The sequence below is a fragment of the Agelaius phoeniceus genome, chromosome 21 (assembly GCF_051311805.1).
Source record: "Agelaius phoeniceus isolate bAgePho1 chromosome 21, bAgePho1.hap1, whole genome shotgun sequence".
Classification (NCBI taxonomy): domain Eukaryota; kingdom Metazoa; phylum Chordata; class Aves; order Passeriformes; family Icteridae; genus Agelaius; species Agelaius phoeniceus.
Window position 1 is genome coordinate 2,215,846 of NC_135285.1, and position 13,813 is coordinate 2,229,658.

The 13,813-nt window shown below is 47.9% G+C and overlaps 1 protein-coding gene across 14 annotated transcripts in view; it reads left to right on the forward strand.

The window, feature by feature from the left end:
• Positions 1 to 4,400, forward strand: part of LOC129128747 (histone-lysine N-methyltransferase EHMT1) — a 124,783-nt gene extending 120,383 nt beyond the window's left edge. For all 14 annotated transcript variants that reach the window (XM_054646245.2, XM_077188987.1, XM_077188980.1 and 11 more), the window contains 2 exons: positions 1,523 to 1,698; positions 2,477 to 4,400. In XM_054646245.2, the coding sequence (XP_054502220.1) occupies positions 1,523 to 1,698; positions 2,477 to 2,663 (363 nt within the window). In that variant the 3' untranslated portion in view covers positions 2,664 to 4,400. The remainder of the gene's footprint in view (positions 1 to 1,522; positions 1,699 to 2,476) is intronic.
• The last annotated feature ends 9,413 nt before the right edge of the window (positions 4,401 to 13,813 follow it).

Sequence of the window (13,813 nt, forward strand, 5' to 3'; positions counted from 1 at the left end):
GGAGTGGGGAGGCTTCCAAGGAAGGCTGTAAAACACTCTGTGCCTTGTTTCTGTCATTAGCTTGTGACAAAGAAGCTTTGCTTTATTATTTTTTTTTCTCATTTCTTTAAAGCAACACACATTTCAAGGGCTGAGAAAAGATAAATAATGAGTCTGGTGTGCAAACAGGGGGTCAGACTGTAATTAAGAAGTTGAAAAGGGCTTAGCCTGGTTTATGAGCCAGAGCCCAGCTGGGCCCTGCCTCTTACTTAGCCCTGAGGGAGAACCTCTCTGCTGGCTCCTGGGAATGCTTCAGGGAAGCAGGAAGGGACAGCAAGGTGGAACATGTGGAGAAAAGCAGGCACCAAATCATTGGGGGATGGCTAAAGCTGCCCATCAGGCTGGGCACAGAAGGGCAGGGCAGAGCCAGCAGGTTTTGTGTCCTCCAGAGTGATGGGGCATTGCCAGGGTGTGAATCCCAGCCCTGGGGGCCCTCAAGGTCCTGTGTAAATCAAAGGAAGGGCTGGAATGGTGACAGTGGTTGGGCTGTCATTTCTGTTATCTGGATTGTCATTTCTGTTACCTGGGCTGTCATTTCTGTTTGTCTGGGTTTTGGTTTCTGTTGTCCCTGTCCCTTGAGCTGTTGCTCAGAGCCCTGTGTGAGGTGATCCTGGAGTGTCCCATGTCCTGCTGTGGATGTGGATGTGGCATCCTGCCCCACCATGGCATTTCTGTGGATGAAATTGAGGGAGTGAAATCACTGATTGATGAAATCAGAGCTGGTGACACTGTGTGTGCTCCAGGCCTGCTGGGGTGATGCTTCCCCCAGTTCTGGGGATGTTTTCCTGGGCTCCTGAACCCCGAGTGTGACGTGGCACAGCTCATCCATTAATGATCTGAGGTGCTTGTCCAAAAGGGACTTGGAGCACCACTAATGGATCCTTTTGCTTTTGGCCTCTTTGCAACTGAAATTAGCTTCTGTAATTAAAGCCTCTGCTTTGCACAGTCATTCTCTGCTGGAATAAAAAGCCCTGAGGGGGGTTCTTTTATTTTCAAGGAAAACAAAGTATTACAGCTCTCTGGGCTCTCTGGAAAGGGAATTTTTGTGTTCTCACTTTCACTCTTATCTGCACAACCCTGTGTTTTCTCAAGGCTCTGCCTTGTGTTTCCAAGCTGTCATGCTCAATTAGAGGACAGAACAGATGCCTGTTCCCCTGTCCAGGGGCTGCTACCCGTAAGGTGTCTGCACTGAGCATCAATCCCATTGTGCCAAACTGGTGCTTGGACTGGGAGAACTGGTGTGCCAGGGTGTTCAAAACCAGCTCTTGGGGTGTGTGGGGTGTGCAGTAAGCTCTGGTTTCAGGCTACTGTTGAGTATAAAAGTCTGTGTGTGTGTGTTTCCAGTCCATTCAAACCCACACGAGTGCCCTGCCTGGCTGCTCCTGGAGCTGTGTGCAGCATTCATGCAGAGCCTGCTCGTTTATTAAAGCCAATAACCCCCAGGCCAGCGTGCCCTGACGAGCCCTGCCCCGTTTCTCCCCAGGATGGAGAGGTTTACTGCATCGACGCCCGTTTCTATGGCAACATCAGCCGCTTCATCAACCACCTGTGCGAGCCCAACCTCATCCCCGTGCGGGTGTTCATGTCCCACCAGGACCTGCGCTTCCCCCGCATCGCCTTCTTCAGCACCCGGCACATAGAGGCTGGAGAGGAGATCGGGTACGTGCCAGCCCTGCCACTGTGGGACTCTGAGGGCTCTGCTGCTCCCCAGCTGCCTCCCTCCATCCCTGTGATCCAAGGGTTTGGGCCCTCGGGATCCTCCTGAAGTTTGCAAAGCTCCAGGATGACCTGGATGTGTCCACTCATAGCCCTGAGCCCAGCGTGGGCAGCAGGGAAGGGGGAATCTGCCCCTGTGCTCAACCCCACCTGCAGAGCTGCCCCAGCCCAGGGAGGAGCTGGAGCTGCTGGAGAGAGCCCAGAGGAGGCCATGGAGCTGCTCCAGGGCTGGAGCCAGGCTGGGAGAGCTGGGGGTGCTCACCTGGAGAGGAGAAGCTCCAGGGAGAGCTCAGAGCCCCTTGCAGGGTCTGAAGGGGCCCCAGGAGAGCTGGAGAGGGACTGGGGACAAGGGATGGAGGGACAGGACCCAGGGAATGGCTCCCACTGCCAGAGGGCAGGGCTGGATTGTGTTAGATAAAGGAAGAAGTCTGTCGGGTTGTGGCCTCCCTGGTCACTGTAGCCACACGTTGCTGAGGTCTTCCACAATGAGGGAGGGCAGGGAGGCCCTGGCACAGGGTGCCCGGAGAAGCTGGGGCTGCCCCTGGGTCCCTGGAGCTGTCCAAGGCCAGGCTGGATGGAGCTCTAAGGGAAGGTGTCCCTGCCCATGGAACAGGCCGATCTCTGAGGCTGCTCCAACCCAACCCACCCCAGGTTCTCTTCAGCTGCGGCAGCACCAATGTCCCGCTCACTGAGCCCTCCTGTCTCTCTCTCTCTCTTGCAGCTTCGACTACGGGGACAGGTTCTGGGACATCAAAGGCAAATTCTTCAGCTGTCAGTGCGGTTCACCCAAGTGCAAACACTCGAGCTCGGCGCTGGCCCAGCGGCAGGCGAGCACCTCTGCCCAGGACACGCAGGAGAACGGGCTGCCCGACACCAGCTCCGCCGCCACCGCCGCCGGCCCCTTCTGACACCCGCGCCTCCCGCCCCACACATTCACATACCCTCGCGATTTCCATTTAAACAGAAAGAAGAGAGAGAGAGAGAAAAGAAAAGACACAAAACCACACGGAAAATTAAAAAAAAAAAACAAAAAAAAGGAAAAAGGAAAAAAAAGAAAAAAAAAAAGATAAAAAACCCCGCTCAAGGAAAGCCAAGGGTTTGTGACACTTAGGGCTGTGCCACCGACTGTTACTTGAGGAAGGAGTGAAAGCAAATCCCACCTCCGTGATGATGTTCTCCCCTCCCTGCTCCTGGAAAGCTGCTGGGTTTCACAGCTCTGTGTGCAGGGGTGGCTGTTGCATTTTGTTTTTTTGGCCACCCGAGCTGTCCTGGCCTCCCCTGTGAAGGCGCTGAGTGCTGTCAGAGGCAGGGGAGCCGCCCGTCCTCGGAATGTCGCTGTGTCCTGGAGCCCTCCCGCCCTCACCTCCAGCTCAGCCACAACAAACTCTGGATACTTGATGGGACTTGGTTCCTGGGAGGGAGCTGCCTCTGGGTTTGCATGGCACAGCCCCGGGGCAGGTTGTGCTGGTTGGTTTTTTGTTGGTTTGGTTGGTTTTTTGGTTGGTTGGTTGGTTTTTTGTTTGTTGGTTTTTTGTTTGTTTTTTTTTTTTTTTTAATATATGAATGAATAATTCCTCCCCCATCTCGCAGGACATTGTGGTGGGGCCCTACAAAATACCCTCAATTCTCTCCAAACCCCACGGCTTTTTTCTCATCTGATGAGAAGAATCCCAGAATCTTTCCCTGTGATCCCTGGCTCTCTCCCTCCTGGATTTTCTCCGTTCAGACCAGCTCTGCTCCACGCCCTGCTCCTGTCTCAGTGTTGGGTTCCTCCGTGAAGGAATTCCCCTCACCCCATCCCACCAGTGGTTTTAGAGAGAGAAGGCTGAAGAGGATTTTACAAGACACTAATTCCTAAAGAAAACCAGTTTTCCCTCCCCTTTTTTTAAAGATAAAGTGAATGATATATATATTATAGAGGACCTGGACTGGCTGGGGTGGACAGACGTGTCAGGGTGAGAAGATCCCAGCTGCCACCAGCTCGTCTGTTCCCATCCCTTTGCTCCACGCTGGGCACCTTGGATTGATTTTTAAGCCACATGCTATGAGGTTTCAATAAACTGATTTATTTTTTACCATTATTGAAACATCGGGGACAAGCATTAAAAACATGGAAGAAAAAAAAGAAAAAAAAAAAGCTTAAAAAAAAAAACCCACAAAAAACAACAAAACCCACAAAAAAACCAAAAAAACCAAAATGACAACAAAAAGAAACCACAAAACAAAACGGTGCTGATTCTGGTGTGATTTTTGCTCACCACGTGAATATAAACTTATCAATTGTATAAAAAGAACAAAGTGATTTTAGTATAAAAATGCAGGAAAAAAACAAAACTTTTTTTAAATTGTTAGTATTGTAGTGTGAATAAATTTGCCATCACCTTTTGTGTGGTGGCTGGGCAGGTCATTATCTTAATTTTTTTTTGCATATATCTTTAAATACTGTAATTAGTGCAGTAACAAGTTTTTTTTTTTTTTGTTCATCTCTTCTAGAACATTCATAATGCCATCATGTTTATTATTATTATTTTTTTCTGTTAATGTTTTTGACAGTTTTAAAGGGGCAGCCTTTTGGCTCTGATCATTTTCTTGTTCTGTTTTCAATGAAATCAATAAAAAAAAAGAAAAAAAGTGCTTTAAAAGGAGTTTGGCTTTTTTTGTCTGCTTTGGGGGAGGGATGGCCCATGGTGGGGCTGAACTGCTTCTTGTTCAGGCTTAAGATGAAGAAAGCAACAACAAAAAAACCCCATTCCTGCAGAGAAAAGTAGCCTGAGTGACTGTTTGCTGTTTATTCTGGGGGTTTGGGGTTGGTTTTTTTTTACGTTTTGTCATTAAAAGTTTGGGAGCTTGAATTCCAGTCCTAGATGGGCAGCACTGAGTTTTGGGGATTTTTTTATTTCCCCCCCCCTGCCAGGGGGGAAAATAAAATAAAATTAAATCAAAAATAGTGAGGAAGGAGGTGAGGGGGAGAATCTGCCTGGAGCAATCCCTGGGGGTGTTCCCAGCATGGAGCTCTGGGGGGATTGGCTGGGCCAGGGCTGGGTTTGGGGGTGCTGGGACTGAGCAGAGCCCTCCCTCCCTGGCACCAGGGACACAACAGCTCTGAGGCACTGCCAGCCTAAATCCCATAAAAACATTCCTAAAGGAAATTCCTAAAGGGTTGTAAATATTCCTAAGGGTTAAAATATTCCTAAGGGTTAAGATATTCCTAAAAGGTTAAGATAATCTTAAAGGGTTAAGATACTCCTAAAAGGTTAAAATATTCCTAAAGGGTTAAGATATTCCTGAAGGGTTAAAATATTCCTAAAGGGTTAAGATAGTCCTAAAGGTTTTTAAATATTCCTGAAGGGTTAAAATATTCCTAGAGAGTTAAGATATTCCTAAAGGGTTAAGATATTCTTAAAGGGTTAAAATATTCCTAAAAGGTTTATAATATTCCTAAAAGTTTTTAAGTATTCCTAAAGGGTTAAGATATTTCTAAAGGGTTTTTAATATTCCTAAAGGATTGAAATATTCCTGAAGGGTTTTAAATATTCCTAAAGGATTTCAAATATTCCTAAAGAGTTAAGATAGTCCTAAAGGGTTAAGATATTCCTAAAGGGTTTTAAATGTTCCGAAAGGTTTAAAATATTCCCAAAGGCCTGGCCTGGTGCCAGCTGGGATTTGGGGACATGGAGGGACCTTGATGGGGGGACATGGAGGGACCTCGTCCCCCTCCCAAACTGGGCAGGTGGTGAATAAATTGTGGTGTCTGTGGGTTGGGTTGGGTTGGTTGGGTTGGTTGGGTGAGAAATGATGGAATTTGCTGCTGGAATTGTGGAAGATTTCCCCCCCCAGAGCTGTGGGGACATGAGGGCCCCCAAAGGCACCCGAGGGCCCCCAAAGGCACCCGAGGGTCCCCAAAGGCACCCCCGGCCCCTCACAGCCCCAACCCGTTTAACCACGGGTTAATTACAATAATCCAGCTCAATATTGCATAATTAAACATTGCCATTAAAAGAATGTGCTTGAACTGAAGGGGAGAAGTGAAAAACCCCCAGAGAAATCTGATTTCTGGGCCTGACTCGCCCAAAGTCAGCATTTCCCTGAGGTGGAGGGTGGGAAGGTTTTGGGGTCACAGGGATCCTGGTAAAAGTCAAACACAGCCCCAGTGACCCCCAGCACTTTTGGGGGATTCCTTCACTTTTCTGTGCAAATAATTGCAAATAATTAAATAAACACAATTTGTATCCCAGCACTTTTCCAGCATTAAGGATGAGCTGGCAAGGGGGGGGTTAATTTGCACAGGCATTTTTGCAATGCCAGCAAGCCCCAGCTCAGGGACAGGGGAGGCCAAAAGCCCCCCCAAAAACTGCTGTGGGTTTGAGGGGTCAGGAGCCAGGAAATGTGGGCAAAGCCACCTCAGCCACTCTGCTGACCCCACTCACTGGTGGCAGTGGCTCCTTGGGACACCTCATTTGAAGGAGGCGCCAATTTTAATGTGAATATTTTACCCTGAAGCAAAATTAATTTAACGTGAATATTTTGCCCTGACTGCTCTGCACTCGGCCTGGCTGCAGCCCCAATTTTACTTTTGTTTGAAGGAGATTTCTTCCCTTTTAACACATTGGCAGCTCCTACTGCAGGCTCTGGGGCAGCAGGGCCCCCTTTGCTTGTGGTTCCAGACTTTGCTTTTCCTTTGAGCCACCTCCCCTTGGCTCTGCTGAAGATGCAAAGATCCTTCCATCCCTCCTTGGCTTTTTCCTGGGGATTTTGGCATCTTTGGGGTGTCCCAGGGAGTGGCACCATGGTTGGATGCTGGATCTGGGCAGGGTGTGGGGAGTCCCACAGCATCCCCCACTCATCCCTGTGGCTGCAGGGAGGGTTCCAGGGCAAAGCCCTCATTCCAGAGGGCTGGAGGAGAAGCCACTCTCCTTCCATGCATGGAGCATCCCTGCTCCCTTCTCTGTGGGACATCCCTGCTCCTTTCCTTCTCCATGGGATGTCCTTCCTCCTTTCCTTCTCCATAGACATCCCTGCTCCTTTCTTTCTCTGTGGGACATCCCTGTTCCTTTCCTTCTCCAAGGGATATCTCTGCTCCCTTCCTACTCCCTGGGCATCCCTGCTCCTCTTCCTTCCCCATGAAACATCCCTGCTCCCTTCTCTGTGGGACATCCCTGCTCTCCTTCCATGCATGGAACATCCCTGCTCCCTTCCTTCTCCATGGGACATTCCTGCTCCTTTCCTTCTCCATGAAATATCCCTGCTCCTTTCTTTCTCTGTGGGACATCCCTGCTCTTTTCCTTCCCCATGGAGCATCCCTGCTCCTTTCCTTCTTCATGGGACATCCTTGCTCCCCTTCCTGCTCTGTGGAACATCCCTGCTCCCCTTCCTTCCCCTGCTCCTTTCCTTCTCTGTGGGATATCCCTGCTCCCCTTCCATGCATGGAGCATCCCTGCTCCTTTCCTTCTCCATAGGACATCCCTGCTCTCCTTCCTTCTCCATAAAACATCCCTGCTCCTTGCCTTCCCTGTGGAACATCCCTGCTCTTTTCCTTCTCTATAAAACATCCCTGCTCCCTTCTCCATGGGACATCCCTGCTCCTTTCCTTCCCCATGGAGCATCCTTGTTCCTTTCCTTCTCTGTGGGACATCCCTGCTCCCCTTCCATGCATGGAATATCCCTGCTCCCCTTCCTTCTCCATAGGACATCCCTGCTCTCCTTTCTTCTCCCTGGGACATCCCTGTTCCCTTTCCTTCTCCATAAAACATCCCTGCTCTTTTCCTTCTCCATAAAACATCCCTGCTCCTTGCCTTCCCTGTGGAACATCCCTGCTCTTTTCCTTTTCCATAAAACATCCCTGCTCCCCTTCCTTCCCCTGCTCCCTTCCTTCTCCCACCAGCTCCCCCAGTGAAGGTCAGGGACCCCCAGCCCAAGGCAGGGCCCCCGTGGGTTTGCTCTGAGCTGCAGGATGGGGTGTGAGGGCCCTTTTTGGGGTTCTGCCCCCGCTCACAGCTCGGGGGGCACTGGGGATGGGGTCCCTCAGTGCAGGAGAGGCAGCTGATGGTTTGGGGGGCCTTGCTGGGGTCAGGCTCCCTCCCCCTGCACCCCCAGGTGTCCCTGCTCCTGAGGGTCTCCTGCTCCAGGGCTCCCAGGGATGGGCCCTGGAGGGCTCAGATGCAGCTCTGGGGTCCCAGGGCACTGCAAACCCTCTGCACACTGAGCTGAGGAGCTGTCCTGGCTCATGCTGCACAGGGGGTGTTGGAAAAGCACCCAAAGGCAGCACCCATCGCCCTGGGCTGACCTGGGTGAGCAAAGCCACAAAATTATCCTGGATACTGGAGCTAATCTGGCTTCTCTTTATAGACTCCTTCCCTCTCTTTGTGCTGCTGTGACCTCCTCTGAGGAGGAAATATGAGCGAGGCTGATGGTTATCCTGCAGCCCAGGTAAGAGTTATAAAATCCCTATAAATGTGGAATTTCACCCCATGTCTCATTTCTGAGCCTTTGCCAGAGCTGGAAGAAATATTACTTTATCTCCCTGCTAGCACAGAATATTCCCTTGTCTGCTGAAGGAGCTCCCTTATCACCCTTTTAATTTCCTTTCTGCTGCTCCAAGCTGGATGAAAAGCCTCTGCTGCTGTCACTGGAGGAAGGGCAAGGCCTCCATGTCCTGGCTGGGAGAGACAGAACCAGCCTGAGGCTCAAGTTTAAGGCTGCAGGAGGGATGGCAGTGATGAGGGGACAGGAGCTGGTGCCAGAGGAGGTCAGGTTCAGCCTCCCTGTCCCTTCCTCAGGCCAGAAATGGCCTGAATGCCCAGAAAAAGCAAATATTGCTGGGTGCTGCCTGTGGGGAAAGTGTGCCTCACCTGGGGAGGGGAGGTTGCACAGGCTCAGCCCCACACTGGAGTTTCTGCTCCTCTCTGCCTTTAATCTCTATTTAACCACTGTGAGAGTCATTAAAGAGGGCTCAGCCCCTCAGGACTGGGTTAGGGATCTACTGGGGCTCCCCCTTTGCTGGTGGCACTGGGGACACACACAGGCTCTTGCTGGAGGTCCCTGTGTGCCACAGGAGGGGACAGCACCCGGCCAGGGAGTGGCACCTGGGTCACCTCTCAGCATCAGAGGGAGCCTCTGGTGTTCACAGGGGTCCCAGGATGAGGGAAGAGATGAGAATCTTGACTCTGTTTCAGAAGGATGGTTTATTATTTTATGATATATATTATATTAAAAGAGAATGATATATTAAAATTATGCTAAAAAGAATAGAAGAAAGAAATTCATCAGAAGGCTTGAAAGGAAAGAAGTGGAATGGAATGATAATAAAATCTTGTGACTGACCAGACAGTCTGAGCCAGCTGACTGTGATTGGCCATTAATTAGAAACAACCACATGAGCCCAATCCCAGATGCACCTGTTGCATTCCACAGCAGCAGATAACCATTGGTTACATTTTGTTCCTGAGGCCTCTCAGCTTCTCAGGAGAAAAAAATCCTAAGGAAAGGATTTTTCATAAAATGAGTCTGTGACAGGACCCAGCAGCCCCCTGGGATGGGTGGGAGGAAGGAAGCTCAGGCACGAGGGTGTCCCCAGCATTTTACACCCAATCAGCACCAGCAAAGGTGGGGTTTGTGCAGCAGCTCCTCTCCCTCCTTGCTCCTGGAGAGATCAAGGTCCCAGACCTGCCCTGGGGATTGCCAGTGTGTTGGGAAGGATGAAAGTTTGACAAGAAAGTCTCACAGATATGGGTGCTTAGCAGAAAGATGTTCAAATGTAGAGTCTGATGAAGGAATAGAGATGGAAGCAAGTTTTGATACAGAAGAAAAGAATTTCTGGGCCAGTCTCACTGGATAACCAAGGAGGCAAAGGCTGTGTTAGTTAGAAGGGGTTTTATGGCTTAGAGCAAAGGATAAACCCACCCCAAACAAGATGTTTTTACCAAGCAGAAAGAGAGCACAGGCAAACAAGGCAGCAAAGTTACAAGTAGAAAAAGGTCTCAGAATTTTCCACTGCAAGAAAACTGAAAAACAACTCCTAGCTTAAACTGTAATGTGCTAACTTTGAGTGATTGGAGAACAGTAACATGAATATGGTAATTATAGTAGTTATGATAGGCTGTAGATAATAGTTAAGGTATAGATTGGTTCTGCTGTATGAAGATGCTCAGCAAAGAAAAGTATAGAATGCATTGTAACCAAAAGAAAAGTCTAGAATGCATTGTGACCAAAAGAAAAGTATAGAATGCATTGTAACCAAAAGAAAAGTCTATAATGCATTGTAACCAAACCCAAAGGGTCTCCAGGCCTGCCTGCAGCTGGAGCTGACAGCTGTGGGCACAGCTCTGTCACCCATGACCCTGGACTGCTGTGACACCTTGGATACAATAAACTGCATTTTGGATACAATAAACTGCATTTTGTATACAATAAACTGCATTTTGGAGAGCCCCTGGAATCCTGCATCCCTCATTTTGGCTCTTACACCAGTGAAGCCACCTGAGCCTGGTGTTGAGCTGGGATTAAATTCCCCATTACAAAGTGTCCCAGCTGCCCTGCTGGGAGCAGGGCCTTGGCAAAGCCAGGCTTTGTGTAAACCCTTGGAGCTCTGCACTCTGCCAAGGGTGACAGGAGATGGCATTAGGAAGGGCTGCTGTGGCACATTTGCCATTTGCTGCTGCAGGTCTGTGACTCTGCAGGGACAGACAGGGCTGCACATGGATCCTCCCTGCCCCTCCCTCGGGGGTTGGCAGAAGCCACAGAATTCCTGAGAGCCCAGCAGAGCCTTTGGGATGAGTCAATGTCCAGGAGGTGCAGGGAGCTGTGGGCATGGCAAAGGCTGCATTCTGCATTTGGGATGCTTTTCCCAAAGGGAAAGGGGGGCAGGGGAAGTGTCACCCCCTGGTCCTCTTTTCAGGCCAATTTACTGTCACTACATTCAGGCCAATTCACTTGATTTTTTAAGATTTTCTAAGCCTTCTGATGTTTACATTCTTGTAATGAACTTCCTCACACACTTTCTGTAAATAACTCATTGTTTTGCATTCTTTTATGGAGGAGGAGAAATTTGATGGACTGTTGGTTTGTCCAGGGCCATTGGAGAGGTGGCACTGTCACCCTCCAATCCACTGTCACTTTTGGGAATCTATAAATGTTAGAGTCAGAAATTAAAAAGTCTATTTTTACCTAGAAAGAGCAGTGTGTCCACATTGTGTTATTTTGTGTCCTACAGTGACAATTTACCCCATTTCCAGCCCCCCTTCCAGGCCATAACCCCCAGTGCTGGGGGCTGGGGCCTGACCTGGGCTCTGCTGTGTGCACAAAGCCCTGGGGAGATGCTCTGTAACCCAATAAGCTGGAGCAGAGGTAAAATGAGGATTTTTGGTGTTGATCAGATAGAAAACAAAACCATTTGGGGGCTGGAATTTTTGCCTTCTGTGGGTTTGCTTTTTGCTCTGTGCTCATCCCTTGGGAGCCAGGGAATGTGGAGCCCACTGAGAGGAGGATGGAAAGCACCTGGATATGGAGAGCTTCCCCTCTGGAGGAGCCTCCATCTGTGTGCTCAGAATGAGGCTGATTTAAATGGTGATTTATTTGTCTGCAACGTGCAATAAGCTCGGCAAAAAAAACCCCTCAGCAATCCTGGTTTGAAAAGCAAGAAATCATTGAGGTTTTTCTCCCTCCTTTCAGAAGATACAGAGGCAATGAAACAGCAGTGATGGGTGAATAATAAAACCCCTCTGTGCAGCTCACTCGTGCTAGATAAAGTATGAAGCCCCACTGATGCAGGGCTCAGGGTGAGCAGAAAATATTCTACCTGAGCAGCAGCAATTAGTGCACTTGGCTTTGCCTTTGTTGTGCTCTGTAAATACAATTCTGAGCAGCAAATAAGCAGATAAGCTTTACCCAGACATAATAAGACAAATATCCTTTTCTCCTGCCTCTGCTGGGAAGAGAATTTCTCTCTGGTTGTGCAGCTGTTGGGGGAAAATAGCTGGAATAAATTGCTTGGGAGTTGGTGAGCAGCAAACACGGCCTGCACCATTAGCAAAGTGACTTTATAAATGAATAAAAGGGGAATGGGGAGGATATTCTCATTTAGATTGTGAAAATCCCTTTGACACAGGCTTGAGCTGGAAGAAGTTGAGGAACTTCTGCAGCGTTTTGTTCTCCTGATGCCCGAGTTTCCCTCCTGCTGCAGGGAGCTGCTTTTCTGCCCTGGTATTGAGAGGATTGAGGGATTTGTCTTTCCAAACAAGCTGTGGGGCTGCTGGTAGATAAAACCAGCACTGAGAGATAAAAGAGACAATGGGAAGGATTCCACTGACTGATGAATGGAAAAAGATATTTGCTTTTACAAATAAACTTTAGGTTTGCTGATAAATTAAATTGGACATTGAGAGATGAAAGAAAGAATGGGGGAAAACCCTAAATTCTGTAAGAATTAAAAATGAAAAGGGAGGGTTATACATTAGAGGGAAACCTTTGGTATCAGGTGTTCTGGGAAGTCTGAACCTCTCAAGAAATGGGGAAAGAGAGAAGGGAAATGTGGCTGGGAAATTGGGATAAAAAGGGAGGCTGTGTCCTCCAAAAATTCGAGAGACCCCAGGGGAATGCCCATGGCCTCTCCCTTTATTGGAATAAAGTCAAAGGACTCCTCTGTCTCCTTTTTGGACATAACCCTCAGGTGTTCGTGGATTGATTTTCCTACCAGTGCAAACCCCCGGAGCTCTGTGGGGAGCAGGAGGGGTCAGGAGCCCGCAGGGATTTGATGTCAGCGCCAGAGCCCAGAGTGTGCCCAGGGACCGGGGGGGAAAAGCCAAAATGATGGATTTTAGTGGGAGGCAAAAGCGAATTCGGGCAGCTTGGTGCTGATGCAGGCTGTGCCTGAGCTCTCCCCGCCCTTCATTTGGGTGTAAATGCTCAGCCTGGACTCACCTGGTGTTAAATTGGGAGACCCGGGTGCGCCCTGACCCTCCCTGCCCCGGGGCTGCTGGGGCCGGGGCTGGATCTGCAATTCCCTCCCTGGCTCCTCACTCACCCCCAGGAAGGTTTGGGATGTTTCAGGTGTTCTTGGAGAGCTCTAATTCGTGCTCTGAATCCTCCTGGGCACCCTCCACACAGCAAACCTCAGTGGCTGGGAGATCTCTCTGTCTCAGTTTCACTAGAGAAATGATATAACTATAACTGTAACTATAATTATAACTATAACTATTACTCAGTTATAACTATAACTATAACTAACTATAACTAACTATAACTATAACTAACTATAACTATAACTTAGTTATAACTAACTATAACTATAACTATAACTATATAACTATAACTATATAACTATAACTATAACTAACTATAAATAACTATAACTATAACTATAACTATAACTAACTATAACTATAACTAAGTATAACTATAACTATATATAACTATAACTAACTATAGCTATAACTATACTTAGTTATAACTAACTATAACTATAACTATAACTATAACAGTCATAACGATAACTAGCTATAACTATATAACTATAACTAACTATAACTATAACTTAGTTATAACTAACTATAACTATAACTATAACTATAACTATAACTATAACTATATAACTATAACTATAACTTAGTTATAACTATAACTAACTATAACTAATTATAACTAACGATAATTATAACTACTATAAAAACTATAACTAACTACAACAATTAATATAAATAGATAAATATAAATATCTAAAATATAAACATATGTAAATACCTAATTCTAAATCTACATCTAAATCTAGATATTAAATCTAAATCTAAATATAATTTCCCCACGGGTTGTGTGGTGCTTTGGGCTTCTGGGTTTGATACCCTCACCAAATCATTAACAGTTAATGAGGTGCTGGGTCCTGGACATGCTCAGGAGAGGAGAACTTCCCTACCAGACATGGAGACAGTAGAAAATCAGGGATTTGGGAGGAAAACTTGGAAAGATACGAGGGGAGATAAAGAGCAAATCTGGTTTAGTATCAGTTTGTGAGAGGACCAAGCTGCTGCTGTAAAACTACCTTGGAAAACATCCTCAATTGTTTCAAGAT